Source organism: Cryptomeria japonica, chromosome 10 (genome assembly GCF_030272615.1).
Source record: "Cryptomeria japonica chromosome 10, Sugi_1.0, whole genome shotgun sequence".
NCBI lineage: Eukaryota > Viridiplantae > Streptophyta > Pinopsida > Cupressales > Cupressaceae > Cryptomeria > Cryptomeria japonica.
The window spans coordinates 297,350,386-297,366,899 of NC_081414.1; the positions used below are offsets into that span (position 1 = coordinate 297,350,386).

Here is a 16,514-nt window from a genome sequence, read left to right on the forward strand (position 1 = left end):
TCAAAGATTATATCATATTGTATCAGAGCATGTTGAATCTTTAGGTTGTGGTGACAAGATCAAAGAAAAGAAGAATTGCCGCCTTACAAATCAACGATTACCACAAGGAGGTGGAATCAAGAAGTGAGGAAAATTGTAATGTCCCCTTCCAGCCAGTGATCACTCTTGGTAGAGAATAGCCTATTCAGGAGGCTCGTAGGCTATGTTGTCATACTATGTTTATGTTGTCGGTAATAATGAGTTACGGCAGTCAATTAGTTAGTCGTTCATTTTAAAATTAAAACTGGAAGTGCCCGTGAAGGTACACGACCTCTTCCAGACGATGCCTCAATTACGAACGGCGTTGTTGAATAATCTCTCCCAACCACACACCAATACCAACCCCCGCACAGATGTTCCTAGGGGGTCTACAATAGACCCCATGCTACTAGCAGTTAACACTGGAAGGAACCCGGCCATTGTGGAGATGGGTATCCTTGGCACCATTCTAACCGATACCATCGTCGATGGTGGATCTAGAGTGAATGTTCTTCCAGAAGAAACCTAGCGGAAGCTGGGGAAGCCGATGTTGTGGCCATCTACATTCAATCTGTTGGGAGCAGATCAACATGGAATCAAACCCATCGGGACACTGATGAGCCAACAAGTTACCATTGGGACGCAACCCTTCATACTGGACTTCGTGGTAATCCCACTAAAGAAAAAAGGGTATGATGCGATCTTAGGGAGAGGGTGGCTGGTGGCAGCCAAGGCCACCCACAACTGGAAGAAGAACACTCTGTCTATGGAGAATGGAGGAAGGAAGTTTATTATAGACCTCGAGACACAGTTGGTTAGTGAGGAACTGGCATCATCTTCGAAATCGGAGGGTGAAGGAGAAAGCGACCTGAGGAATGAAGGACGGGGTTGCAGGGTGCCCAACGACAAAGGGATTCTCAAACTAGGAGAGTGCTCCGAGGATGAGACGGGGTCATTGAACGGGCTCTTCCACTGGCAGATGGAGGATTACGAAATGTTCCAAAGCTACAGGTTCGAAGTAGAGGAACCAGAGCAAGCAACAGAGGAGGTGTACCTGTCGGAATACAGAGAATATTGGAAGGGAGATGCCCCAAACCTCGGTGACGTAGATAATCCGAAGATCATTCGCGTCAGCAACAATTGGAACCCTGTGTAGAAGGCCGCAACCTTCAAAATCTTTATTATTATTCTTCTTCTTATGTACGGGAAGGAGACCGTGGTCCCTGTAGAATTTGTGGTTCCAGGTCTTCGGATGGCCATTGAAAATAGACTCGCCCCCAACGGATCCAAATTGAAACCCTACCACGCGAAGCGCACAGGGGACTCGAGAGGCCGGAGGGGGACCCGAGAGGCCGGAAGGACACCCGAGAGTCCGGAGGGGGACCCGAGAGGCCAAAAGGGGACTCGAGAGGCTAGGCAGGCGACTTGAGAGGCACGGGACCAACGCGGGAGACTCTTGGGCGAGGAAAACCGAGAAGGATGAAGGGCGATCCCAGAGACAGGGGACCCAAGCCAATGACTCTCTAGACAACTAAATTAGGAAATTGGATTACAAAAAATAAAAAAAATAAAAAACGAAGATGATGCCATGGTGGAACCACCGGTGGTGGACCACCGTGCGGTGGCAACACCGACGGTGGACCGTGCGGTGGATACACTGCCCACGCAAAGAATAAGACACACAACCGCACAAACACACACGTAGCCGCTTCGTCGTCAGTGGTCCACTGTACGGTTGAACTGCGTTGGGCGTGCGGAAGGAGGACCGTACGGTGTGCACAGTTGAACACGTTGTCCGTACGCTGGAGGTGTGTCCGTACGGTAAGGACGATGTTGACCGCACGGGAAGGTGCCCGTATGATTGGAGGTGTCAGTGCTGTTGTTGACCGTACGGGGAGGTTGTATGGCCGAGGTGCCATCGGGGACATTACAGTGGAAAACAACAAAGAAAAAAAAAACGACGACCAGATTGAAAAATCATTCGATGACATGTGGAGCCAGGACACTGAAAATATTAGAGTGGAGAAGAAGGGTTTTGACATCATAAAATATCTAAGTTACCGGTTCGGGTTCGAAGAACCCGGTACGCCGGTACGGCAAAATTTTGAAAAGGGGTTTGGGTTCGTTTGGGTTCGTTAGTACAAAAACATGTAAATTATATATATATGCAACCTATAAGCATGAATTAAGATTAGCATGTCACATAGCATCATATAAACAACAAAACCAACATAAACTTGTAATCGTAGCATCATGATCATATCATAACAGCATCATATACATCAAGTCTAATATCAAAATGATAAAATATTCAAGTATCATTGTTTCAACTTTCAACAATTTAAAGTTTGATCATTAAATGGATTCAAACTAAGAACATCCAAGTTTAATTTTTCAAACTGAGGACCTGGATTTTGCCGGCAACACCCCCAACGGGGTCAAGGGGCAGCGCCCCTTGCGGGGGTCTGGGGGCAGCGCCCCCAACGGGGTCAAGGGGCAGCGCCCCCAGCGGGGTCAAGGGGCAGAGCCCCTTGCGGGGTCGAGGGGCAGCGCCCCCAACGGGGTCAAGGGGCAGCGCCCCCAGCGGGGTCAAGGGGCAGAGCCCCTTGCGGGGTCGAGGGGCAGCGCCCCTTGCAGGGTCTCGGGGCAGCACCCAGGGCGCGCTCCCTGTCGCGGTACAGGGCGGGGTCGAGGGGCAGCGCCCCCGCCGCCAACACCAAATCACAACCTTCAAACCCACACGGAACTCCATGGCGTGCATCAGTTTTCTGTTTTTTTAAAACGTCTAATTTTCTGCTTATTAAGGTTATAACTTTCACTTTTTACAAGGCGGAATTGAAAAAAAAATTAAATTTGCATTGTTTTTTGACTTTACAGGCCGCCCAGCCACCCAGGTTCGACTGGGTCTACCCGGGTTCAACTGGGTTCGACCCCGGGTTCGACTGGGTTCGACCAGGGTCGAACCCACTCTGGGTTTTTCGAACCCTGGTCGAACCCAGGTCGAACCGGACCCGTACCACGGGCCCAGTCGAACCCGGACCCGTACCAGGGGGGCCCAGAGGCGAACCCGGTAACTTAGTAAAATATCATAGAAATGTGGCTGCCCCCGGACCCCGCTAGGGCGCTGCCCCAGACCCCGCGGGGGCGTTGCCCCTCGACCTTGCTAGGGGCACTGCCCCCAGACCCCCAGTTCATTTTTTAGCTACAATACACTTTTTGAGTCTAGCGAAGGGCATCAAAGAAGGCACGGTAAGTGTTGGGTTGTCCCGTACTGTGAGAAAGAAGCCTGCAGCTAAGCATTGGCGGGGAAGCCATAAGCCGTAGAGGGAGACGGATTTGGAGGTTGCGAACAAACAGAGTCTGAGGGAAGGCATTGCTGACACGCGAAGTCGTACGGTACCAAGGAGTTATTCAGTTCAGTTATCAAACTTTGGGGAGTGTGATGGAGGATTTGAGGTGTCTCGTAGCCTTTGTGACAAAGGGTTGTGGCCACCTCCAAGCATGAATGGTACGCTTTGAGGAACTCGGAGTATGTCTCGACTAGACGTGAGGTTGCCTTGGTGGATGCACAGAGGGCTCGGGAGGAGTTGACCACCAGGTTGGAGGCAGTACTAGCGTGAGACTTAGCTCAGCGTACCCAGGAGTTGGATGCCGAGAGGGCAGCACAGGTGGCTATCGAGGACAAATTGGCTATTAGTTGAGTAGCACTTGGTGGAGGCTGAGACTGAAAAGCGTGTTTTGCAGACAAGTTTGGCTTAGGCACAGGAGGACTGTGATGTCAAAGGAAGCAATAATGGTGAAATCCGCACTTGAGCATCGGATAGTAGTAGAAAAGGGTTTGAAGGCGAGGATGCAGCAAGTGTATAAGTTCCGGGCTCGACTGGCGTCAGCAATTCCTACCGTTCATCTCCATTTTGTATTAAGTCGTCTCGAGTCGACTTCTTTTCTTGGGGGGGATGATGTTGCCAAGAATAATCATTATGTTATGTTGTCATATTATGTTTATGTTGTCGTCGGTAATAATGAGTTACGGCAGTCAGTTAGTTAGTCGTCCCGAAGGGCAATTGGACGTGACGATTGGTCACACCCCTTCGGATATTATATATTGCATACCTTTCCTTCGAAGTGGTATCATAATAGTTGTATCAGATGTACATGGACTATTGAATTAATATAGAAACTGGCTCTTTAATATATTTCCATTATGTTCTGTGCATTTACTTTCTGCATTTAATCATTTACCCGTATGTGGCAAACAAGAATTACAAATAATATTGCAAACAATGATAGCTAATGGTACTACCTGTTGAGCCATGGACCAGCTAGGACTCGAACCTAGGACCTTCCATACGTTGTTGGAGTGCTCCACCACTGAGCTACTGGCCCCTCTTGGACCAGTCCACCGTCGGTCCGGGTGTGGCTTATTTCCAACACCAACACCCCCCCTTAAGCCACACCTCTCGTGTGCTTGGGGGCTCCTAGCCTGGACCTGGATTTGATACCATGTTTTGATATGGACTAGCTAGGACTCGAACCTAGGACCTTCCATACGCTGCTAGAGTGCTCTACCACTGAGCTACTGGCCCCTCTTGGACCAGTCCATCGTCGGTCTGAGTGTGGCTTATTTCCAACACCAACACTACCATTTAGCTTTACAATGAATCATTCTAAAAAATGGCAAGCTAATATGAAATATATGCTATTACAAACATAGAACTGAAGGAGAAGCACGAGAACAAGGAAAAGCTTTGCATTAAAGAATCGCCACTGCAATATTGAGTAACTTCAGCCAAAATCAATTTTCTTTTCAAACCATGTGCTAGAAGTGACTTCCCAAGAATCACAAACTTGGTGGGAAACCGAGTTTTACTCATAATCTCTTTCCATTCCATTTGCAAGAACTCAAATGGGCTCATTTGGTCACAAAAATATGAGGTAACAGCAGCACTAAAATCACCTTTCAGATTCACAACACTCCATGGTATACTTCTTCCATCATCTTTCGTCACCAACAATCCTTGAAAAGGGTTTGGTACATAGATACCAACCCCAAGAATGGCTCTGCCATGTTGTTGCTGCACTCCTAAGATTCTCATTTGGCCCCCACTGAAAATGCATTCAATGATGCTTGTAAATTCATCACCAATTCAATACTCCTCGTCAAACTGCAGGCTTCCAAGGTCAACCATCAAATCATAGCAATCAACACCACCATGGTCCTTTGTAGAGAGTAAGTCACCAACAAACTTGGATGGCCCAATAGACAACTCGACCTGTTCTACTTCACAATTACATACCACACCTGGATCCCATATCTCATTCATGTCATCAGTGTTAAGAGCCATCTCATCATCCAATTGAAAGAGTGGATTATCTAAGGTCACATCAACACTAATAACGAAAAGAGGGTTATCAACAATCTGAAAAGTATTTCCTTTTTCCAACTTAGACCAACTATCCTGCTGTCCTAAATCTGAAAATTCCAATTTAGGACATTGCTCCAAGTCAAAGACTTTCAGAATTTGGTCAAGCTCATTCTTCAAACTATGACTCTCAACACCATTATTCTGAAATGCAATTTCTGATTGATCCTCTAAATCTGCCCCTTGAATGTCATCATCTTGGTTTATTTTAAACTCACAAAATAGGACAGCCTCTTGGTCATCAAGAACTTCTTCATTAGCTGCAATATTTTCAGCTTCATAACATGAATCTCCATTCAACAACCTGTTAACCTTTTCCATTTCTAAATTTACAATGTAGGCATCCTTAGATGTCTCCATTTCCTCATCATTTGAAGTTACATGAACTTATTGGAGACATCCCAAAAGCAATCTGAATTTCTATCTTTTTCCTCTTGTTTAACATCTTCAATTTTCCGACAATATGACATGGAACTTCATCTGACAACTCTTCAGTGGACTTACTATTTTTAGTAAGTAACAGTCGATCCCGGTTTGTGCCCTAATGGAGTTGGGAGTCACTTACTAATTTTAGAAAGTGTGGAAATTTTTAGGGTTTTTCTGGTTATTTTGAGAGCTCCAGCATGGTTTGACATGCAAATTCTTCGGAGATGATTTCCGGACTCACTATTTTTAGTAAGTCATGACTAATGCTCAGAATGTGATGAAAATAACTTTTGACACACTTACTATTTTTAGTAGTGTGCTATTTGTAGTAAGTAATATTTTTAGCAGTGCTATTTTGGCAGGGGTTCTACAACTCAGCTTAGTGGCTATGTCTGGCAGTGTTATTTTTGGCAAGATCATGTGTTCGAACTCCAATGACTATTTTCTACAATGATGTTCAGTACCTTGGCCTCAACTCATTTTGGCAGTATTCAGTTTTTGGAAGAAAGAGTATTTTTAATACTTTATTATTCCCCATGGCCTAGGCATAATTTGTGTTGTGACTTCAAGGTTGCCATGGTGTTTTTAATTAAATGATAACTTAAGGCAAGTTGGACGATTTTCTAAGTAAGATTGCTTAAGTTATATTATTATTTATAAGTCATTGTTGAGCACTCACTTTACACATTATTGGCAATTTTCATAAGGTGACTTTGCTATGATCTTGGACGACTTAGAGAAGGGAAATATTATTTTTATCCTAAATCTATTTGGCGAAATATATTGAGACGCCAAAGTACAATTTCATCAATATTATTTTATGAGTCTTATATTTATCAAAAAATGGCGATTATGGTGAATATGAGTTGGGCGAACTTGCGTAAAGAAAATAAAATGAAATGCAACGCCTAATTGAGGTGAAATGTAATGGTATTTGGTTTGGGCGCATTTGGAGAGCATTTGAATTTGAATTTGGCTAGCAAAATGTTATAAATACAGGCCTTGGGCTCTCATTTTGGTATCTATGAAGAAAATTATAACAAAGTGCTGCCAAAATTTGGAGTGAAGCTTTGGGGAATGCATACCTCCTAGCTACCGCTTGGTTTCTTGCTTGCAATATAGCAATTAATTGAGCTTGTGACTGCTCTTCATCTAGAGGATTAGATTTGAGGAACAATGTTGCAGATTTGTGTGTCAGTTTCAGATATTTTGGAGTGTTTTCTAAGTGTTTATGTTGCTGATTGGTGTGTGTGTTGAAGTAGAAATCTATTTGTGAGTCCCTATGTGTTCGCCAAGTCATTCTAGGTGTTGGCTCTGATTAATTCTCTACCCTAGGCAATGGAGTCTACCAATTTGCAGATCCTCATTTGCTGATTTGTTATAATGCAAATTGTACTTCCCAATAGAGTCATCCCCTTTCCTTGGTTGCCTCAGGTTGCGTGTAGATTGTTTGTGGTGTTTGCGGTGCAAGTTTGAGGTTCTATTTGTGTTGTCAATGCTATATCTCTCATTTGCTTCTGTTTTTGTGCGATTCGGAGTTGATTTGGAGAAGTTATGAGCATTTTGGGGTGTCCGTAGCTTGCTGGTCTGTGTGTTTTTTGTACGTGTTATTGATTTTCAGAATTTCATAGTTGTGTGTTGGAAGATCTTTTTGGTGTGAGTAGTCTAAGTTGGTTGGAGAGTGATTATCTATTATCGTAGCAGGTGTTGAATTTATTATCAACACTTAGTTCTTCATTCTATATGATTTGTAATGTTGGTTACTAGTACTAACAGCAAAGTTTTGTTATTTCTTAGTCCCACTGCATAAGTGGAAGAGGCTGGCTATGCCACCTATCTTTGGGATAGTGATATTTCATGTATTGATAATCCATCATTTGCATTGTAAAGCTAGTTAGTAGTACTAAGCAGAGGTCCCAGACTCGTCGCAAGTCAGGCGAATTCCAGAGTTGGCGAGTCGAGCCAAGATCGGCGAGTTTTGCCAACTCGGGACTCGGACTTGCGCCGCAACATGTGCAAATTTCGACTTGCAAAAACAAAAAAAAATGAAAGCTTTTTGACATGTTTTTTTTTAATTTCTTTTTCATTTAACCCTAAAAGGTCTTCTAATTGCTAGTTGTGAGAAGAAGAGAGGAAAAGTGAGAGAGAGGAAGGAAAACAAGAGGCCATAGGTTTGCAACCAGCAGGGAAGAAGAGCATCAAGAAGACCACAAATCACATTGGGGAAGCCATAGACTTGCATTGAGAGCATCAAGGAGTCCATAGCAAGACTTCTCAACTCATTTGAAAGAGGTAAGTGTTAAACTTTGTAGATTCTGTTGGTTTTTTTAGGTATGTTACTAGACTTTTTTCATTTGTTTGTTAAATTTGTTTAGTTTAATAGTTAATTTTCCAAATCTTGAATGTTTTTATTTTTTTAGTTTAACTTCAATGAGAGAAGTAGAATAATAGCAAAGTGCAAACCCTACATTTTTTTAGAAAAAATTTGTAAACATGTATTTACAATTTTTTCTTTAAAAAAAGTAGGGTTTGCTGATTTTTTCTATTAGTTTATAACATTATAAAATTTTCTTATTGCAGCAGCCTTCACGTTTTATAAACATTCATTTTTCACAATGCCTAAAAAGGATGAGGCTTGGAAATATACTGAAGAGTTTCTCGGCAGATAAAAAAATCAAACAAAATGCCTTTTTTGTAAAGAAATTAATTTTGGTGGCATCAATAGATTTAAATACCATATTGTCGGCATACCTGGCCATGATATTGAGGTATGCAAATTACAAACTGCTGAGGCAAAACGTTTTTTTTATGTCCAATTAGAAACACGTGAACAATAAAAGTTAACTAAGAAGAGGCAATTGGAAGAGTTAAGTGCTATTGGCTCCCATGCACCCGCATCCGCATCTGCATCCACATCGGCGGGCTGTGTTGGAGAGGGTTCTTCCATGCCTCCCTTTTGTCCTAGTTCTCCTGCTAGTGTGCTAGTACTTCTACTTCTACTCCTCCTAGTGGCACTATTACCTTTGGCCCTAGAGTTCAGGAAATCCAGGTTGGATAGTTATTTTGTGACACGCAGTACTCCTAGGGCACAACCCTCGCTTGAGAGCATGGGTTGGAACAAGGAGGTTCATGATGCTGCAAGAAAACAAATTTGCAAATTTTGGTACTTTTGCAACATTCCATTTATTGCAGCCAGGTAATTCTTTTTTATTTGATTGCTTTAAGTTTAAAAGTAAATTTATAGTTTGAAGTTGAACTCTACTTTGTCTAATCATAATCTATTTGTGACAGGTCTCCTTATTGGCAAGGCATGGTAGATGCCATAACTTTTTGTGGTGTGGGGTTTAAAGCCCCTACTGATGCTGAGTTAAGTGGCCCCCTCTTGTTAGAAATGGTTGAGGATATGAAAGTTGAGCTACAGGACCATCGACAGTCTTGGAGCCAAAAGGGTTGCACCATCATGACAAATGGTCGGACGGATAGGAGGAATGGAACACTCCTAAATTTTCTTGTTTCCTGTAGAGGTGATTGATCATTCTAATTTGTACTTCCCTAAATGCATTGATTAAATTAAATTTTGATTTGTTGAAACTTGATTGATACATGATAATTGATAATTATTTTGCTCTATTTTCAGGATCCACCATGTTCTTGAAGTCTATTGATGCTTCCTCACATGTGAAAAATGCCACATACTTATGTGAGGCTATTGAGGAAGTCATACAAGAGGTGGGGGAAGAAAATGTGGTGCAGGTGGTGACAGATAATGCAGCAAGTTATGTTGTTGCAGGTAAACTTTGAACTTTTCAAGTCTTAATAGAGAGGCATCTATGATTATTTAAAATTTTCTTAACACATCAAAATTTCTAATTAATTTAAAATTGCTGCAAGTAAACTTTTGATGGAGAGGCACCCGAAAAAAATTTGGTCTCCATGTGTGGCCCATTGCCTTGACCTCATGTTGCAACATATTGGTAAGCTTGAATGGGTGAAATCAATAGTTGAAAGGGCCAAAAATATCAGCAAGTTTATCTACAATCATGCATTGGTCCTTAGCATTATGAGGCAATACAAGGGGCAAAAGGAGTTGGCTCGTCCTGGTATCACGAGGTTTGCCTCAAACTTCCTCACACTGAAATCCTTGATGAAATCAAAGGCGGCTTTGAGGCGTATGTTTGTTGGTGAGGAGTGGACTTCCTCATCCTATGCTACGACCACTGCAAGGATAGATGTGGTAAATTGCATTTTTTATGAGCCAGGTTTTTGGACCCCTTGTGGAGAAATTGTGCAGGTAAATTTATTACAATTTAACATTTATTATCTACTATTTAGTAATTTACTTTTAATTTATTAACAATTTAACTTTGCAATTTTGCTTTTTATTTATTTAATTTGTGACTTAGTTGTTTTTGTTTAACATTATGTGTAGGTCATTGAGCCCCTCGTAGTTCTCCTACGAGTTGTTGATGGGGAGAAGCCCTCTATGGGCTATATATATGAGGGTATGGATAGGGCCAAGGAGGCCATTAGGTCCATATATGCAAAAATATGAGGATAAGTATGGCCCCATTTGGGAGATTATTGATAGGAGATGGCAAAACCAGCTTCACAAGCCCATCCATGCAAGAGCCTAGTACCTCAATCCGGCATTTCGATTCCGTGATGACTTCAAGGCGGATGAGGAGGTTCTTAGTAGCCTGTATACAATGGTACAGAAGTTGTGTACTGATGGCACAGCCTCAAGTACAATGCTCCAGCTCGATAAATATAATAATCAAGAAGGGGCAATCTTCGCAAGCAGCATGTGCATAGAGGCTCAGACACAATTGCAACCAGGTAAAAATATATGTAAACTTAAGATTCTTAAGTTTATGGCTTATGCATTTTAATTTTTGATTTTATAATCTAGCCTTAAATATGGAAATGAGATTGATTTTTTTTTCTTTTCGTTATTTCAGATAGATGGTGGCAAATGTTTGGGCCCTCAACCCCAAAGCTTCAAAAAATTGTCATCCGTATTTTGAGTCAGCCATGCAGCGCTTTTGGATGTGAGCGCAATTGGTCCATGTTCAAGCACATCCACTCAAAGAGGCGTAATAGATTGTTTATGCAAAGGTTGAATTATCTTGTTTTTGTTAATTGCAACCTTCATCTCAAAAAATTGCCATCCGTATTTTGAGTCAGCCATGCAGCGCTTTTGGATGTGAGCGCAATTGGTCCATCTTCGAGCACATCCACTCAAAGAGGCGTAATAGATTGTTTGTGCAAAGGTTGAATTATCTTGTTTTTGTTAATTGCAACCTTCATCTTAGGACTAGACAGATTTTGGACACTGACTCCTCTCCGATCACGTTAGCGGAGATCGATCCAGAGTTTGAGTGGATCACTGAGTCTATCGATCCCGTCTTCACCGAGGAGGACCATGAGTGGGTTGACCAAGCAGACAGAGAGGCTAAGGTTGTGGCTATGGCAGAGGAGGAGGATAGAGCACGATCCGGCAAAGGCACAACTGATGTTGATCATTGTGGCACCTCGCAGGCGGAGACTATTGCTACTCAGTCATCCAGGACCTACCTTAGACACATTTGTAGGAAGCCGACAGACTACTCTGAGGTTGAGGCTGAGGATGAGTTAGAGCCTGAGCCATAGACTTGTTTTTGTTTACAGTTACATAAATGTTTGGGAACATTTGATGTCATGGATTTTATATGCATTTGACAACATTTATAACTCTATATATCTATGTTTTCTATTTCCTTTAGCTACAATTTACATTTCTACACGTGATCGATGTATGTTTATGTATGTGATCAAATTAGCTTCTATTTGATGATGTTAAAGTGTCTTTAAGCTTTATTCAATAATGGGTGCATGAAACAAGTTTTAAATCATTAAAAAACTCTAAATTTCAAGGGTTTTTTTATTTTGCCGAGTCATTGCCGAGTCATAGCCGAGTCACGAGTCGAGTCGACCTTGCCGAGTCTGAGTCTAGGAACTTTGGTACTAACAACTACCTTTTAGATTATTACTTGTAGTCCTACTGCATAAGTGAAAGAGGTTGGCTTAGCCGCCTATTTTGAATATTGTAATATTGTCCTCCCGCTGCACAAGCAGTCGAGTTGATTTTAATTTCATTTTTAGTCCTCCCACTGCATAAGCAATAGAGTGATTGTTTTTCAATTTCTTGCATCATCCTTGGCTGGTTTACCGCCAAGTGATTTATTATATTCTCCATATCCCGCTGAAAAGTGGAAGGGGCTGGCTTGCCGCCCAGATAATGTAATCAGTTTTCAGTTTGCATCTAACGATCCCCTATGCACTGTATGCTCTCACCCTCCCAAGTTGGGCTCTCGGTGATCAAAAAGTGTTAGGGTTCCTTTCAGTTGGTTTGGATTGTATTATTCTAACCCTAACAGGTGTTTGGTGTGTTGGTAAAACTGTTAAAAATCAAAAAAAATTGTTGGGGATATTAAGAAAATGGCCAAGCTAACAAGAGCTAATGGCTAAGAACATCATCATAACATAATGAAGTATGTGATAAAGTCTCAAGATAACATCACCGAGATACCAGAGTTCATGGTGAAGAACCAAGCATCCATTCACCTTGAAGTTCATGCTCTATCCATTGAATATGATATAGAAAAGAAGACCCCTTAAAGATGAAAATTACTTCAAAGATTAAAAAGGGAAGTATATGAAGAACAATGGCAAACCTAAGGTAGATTCATTTGAACATCACCGTTTCAAAGTTGAAACTGAAGTTGAAATTTAGGTTTTTGAAGGGCAAGTAGATGCTATAATTACAGATAAACAGTTCAAACAAATGGAAGCATACTTTAATCATAATGTGCACTCTGATAGTGAGGCAAAAAAGATCTCTTTTGCATCTCATAATAGAAGGGCATGCTTTAATTTTGTAAGAGAGCAGAAAAGTAATTAGTATCTTCATTAACGAATTAGAATCTAATTGCAACAGAGTGTGGGATTTAAAAATATCAGACTATACATAAAAGTGATTTAAAAGACTTAAGTGGCAATATTTTGAACAGGATAATGGTCAAAGTGTGCAGGTGTATACTAAGGAGTTCCATAGACAAGCCATGTTGATGGGCTTGGGTTTCAAAGATAAGACTCCTAGACCAAATATATGGGTGGGTTCTACTAATGCATAAGGAAACAACTAACAAGTCAACTCTAGTAAGCCAAAGCACTGTGATGACACATGTGAGCAGGCATACTATATGAAGACGAAACAAAGCAAGATGATGAGGAATCCTTCAAACAAAATCAGTCAACAAATCCGACTAAAAAAGAGTCAGCCATCCAAATCCTACTCAAGGATCCAAAAAATCATTGTAGTTACTGTGTTATGGATAGACACACAAATGCAAAAAAATTATAAGTTCCATCTACAATTGCATCCCAAGAATCACATCAAAGAGAAGTATCTTCACAGAATTGCTAATTTTCTGGTACTCACCAAAAGCAAAATGACACGGCAACATCCATACAAAAATATTAAATATATATACACACAAAATACATATATTTTTTTATTTTCCATGCCTACAAAGATTTTAAACCCTGGAAATTGCTAAAATGACCTTGACATTCAGTGGTGTTTTTGGATACACTCAAAAATTTCCAAAGAATTTCTATATCCGTTTCTGAAAGCAAAAATGGCTAAGTGTGAACCCCCTACGCATTTCCTACAGCTTAGGAAAAATCAAATTTACATGGGCAGAAGAATGTTGCAAACAAATATTGAACATGCATTTGTTTTATTACGTGGTCATATCAATTCAAGAAAAACAAAGTGATTATCAGAACAATATCAATACATGTAATGGATTGCCAGCAATATTTCATGAATGAATAGAATAACAAAATGAACCTACCATACACAGCCTCACTGATTTCTGAACAAAAAGCACAGAAACATTTTTCTTCATACAGGAAAACTTATCATGCGAATCATTCTGACATTTTGTATTTTATTTGCTTGAGTAATCGAAAAAATTACACTGACCTTCCCTTCAGCTGCACGAGCTGACAGAGCTATTTTGAGGCCCAAGCGGCGGACTTTCTTTTGTATCTTGATTGCATGACTTCGTGGCTTAGGGCCATGCATTGTAGCTCCATGCCTGAACTGCAGCATTTAAATCTAACTCATCAACCTGCTGCAACAATCTTGCTGTGTTGCCAAAAAAAAAACAATCTTGCTATGTTTCCATTAAACAAGAAATCACTGAATATAAAACACCTGATGGGAAGTTTTCCAAAATATCCAAGAGGGAACCAGAACAAGTCCAAATATGAAAACACACAAGATAAATTACAAATAACCAAGTAAATGATAGAATGAATCATGATTCCTCACTCCTATTAGTTTACCTGGGGGCCACGCAGAGTTCCATGGCGTGCTCTCCCTGTTCCTTTTTGTTTCCACGGTTTTTTTCCTGTTCCACTGACTTCACTTATTGTCTTTGTTGAGTGTGTTCCCTAGAAAACCACAAGAACAAAGAACATCTTAGAAACGGATCACTTTAGAAAACTAAGAAAAGAAAGAAACTAATGTTTGGTGGGTTTAAAAGGTAAGGCTTGGGATTGGGAAACACAAACAAATACAAGTACAAAATGAGAGATCATTTGCGAAAATGAAAATGAGAGATGGATTCAACGCAAGTACATGATGATAAAGATTTCCCAATATAGTGTTACAACATGCATGAAAGAAGACAATTCACATGGGAGAAAATGAAATACTAATATGGAACATAAGAGATACCAAACACCTACCAATGGAGACAGAAAAAGCCAATGTGTGAACATATTTGAAACAAATACCAGTGTAGAATCTAAAAATAAATATTATCTTATATGAAAATGGGAATTTTCCCTTCACATAAGACATCTTCACAGATAGAGTTCCAATAAGAACTTCAAATTTTCTGCCCCAGCTTAGTTAGGGGTCTGTTGTTGGCAAAATAAAGCATTGGCTTGAGGCCCTGTATGATCCTTTTTTGCTTTGAGAATATGAGTTTATAAATATGTTGTTGTTCAACTACATCAAGGGGCATCTTAGCATCCCCATGGCTGTACTATGGATTAGACAGCATCCCCAAGCATTTCCACAAACAGGGGACTTCTCCAGATGTGTCATCATTTGACAGAGACATTTTAGGGGCATCCCAAAAATAATTTGGGGATGTGTCATGCTCTTTCATCCCCAGGATATCAGGGATATCATCCAGATCATGCATGATGCATCCCTGTGTAATTATGAAATAAGGATCTTCTCTTTAGTCTGGGCACCCCATAATCCATAATATCAGAATTCAAAGTGGACTCCAAGAAGAAAGTGTTGAATTGTTGCTTAAAGTAGCCTGTGTGGTATATTTTCAAGGGATTTAGAATTTGATCAGTTTCCTGCATTCTGAAGGACACATCTTGCTTAAGATTGGTTAATCTCCCTGGGTTCTCCACTAATATGGTGGGATAAATCAAAAAAGTTATCTTTCCTGATTACAGGATTCCTCATGGTTCTAAATAGTATTTCATGGGTTTTCTCAAGAACAAGATTCATGCTAAGTTGTAAAAATCTGGAAAATCAAAATCCATTATGCAACAACTTCAGGTTTTCAAATCTGCGATAAACTTTCAGCCCTTTAGTAACCATCTTTCTTAGTAGTGATATAAAACTTACATTTTAAATGGGTGTCTTTTTCTGTAGCATAGCATCAAATCAACCTCCCCTTGCCCATGTAAATCATAGGAATTTCTGCACAAACGATAATTTATTGATCCAACAAGATATTTCTACATTGTTATGGCAGCTAGTTGATGGACATTTTTTGGTTTATGTCATTTTGCCATTTTGGATTATGTTTGCCTTTTCTACTCCAAATAAATGTCAAGTTTCTGCTTAGAGCCAAGCTAACTTTTACTTGTCGGCTTGCCCAGTTCTTCTTAAGTCCAAATCATGTGACTAAGCAAGCACCAATACATTCTTGTTCATACCCACACACGAGTGGTGTGTGTGGTTGCAAGCTGTCAGTATGACAATATTTTCAAAATCACTACATCCAATTATGAAAAACAATAGCAGATGTGAGATATCCAAAACAGTATACATCGGAGTATTTAATTTTGATAATTCCATCAAAAATTAGGATGGAAGAGTAAATAAATATCTCCAACAATCAGATAGAAAAAGCACTCAACTAAATATACCTTTAGCTCATCAAGACAATCTGTGCCCAAAGATTAATCATACATGAAAAGGTGGAGAAGGTTAATACTTGATGGTATAGAAGAATAACATCCAATAAAAAGAAAGCAATCAACAGAAAGCTGGCACAGTAAGTTAATTGGACAAACAAAAATCTAAGCAAAAAGTAGTCACAGAATTAGGTCAGCAGATGGGGAACTATTAGAAGCTAACCAGAAACAAATAATGATAGAAAGGGGAAGGAAAACAAAACATCCAGTAGCAAAATTTAGCAGCACAAAGTAATAAAAATATATGGCAACCATAGATCTAAAACCTAGCCTGGAAATTTGAGTATGCTTCCTAAAATAAAAAATGGAATAAAAAGTGCTTGGCTATAGTTGAAGAGTTGCTTCTGCTCCATAGAAAATGAAATC

General features: G+C 40.5%; 1 protein-coding gene across 1 annotated transcript in view; it reads right to left on the reverse strand.

Annotated features, from left to right (window-relative positions):
* LOC131029361 (uncharacterized) overlaps positions 1-16,514 on the reverse strand; it is a 79,344-nt gene that overhangs the window by 22,692 nt on the left and 40,138 nt on the right. Inside the window, exons 5-6 of the mRNA XM_057959828.2 lie at positions 14,262-14,369; positions 13,897-14,016 (exon numbers count right to left, since the gene is read on the reverse strand). Of these exons, the coding sequence (XP_057815811.2) occupies positions 13,897-14,016; positions 14,262-14,369 (228 nt within the window). The remainder of the gene's footprint in view (positions 1-13,896; positions 14,017-14,261; positions 14,370-16,514) is intronic.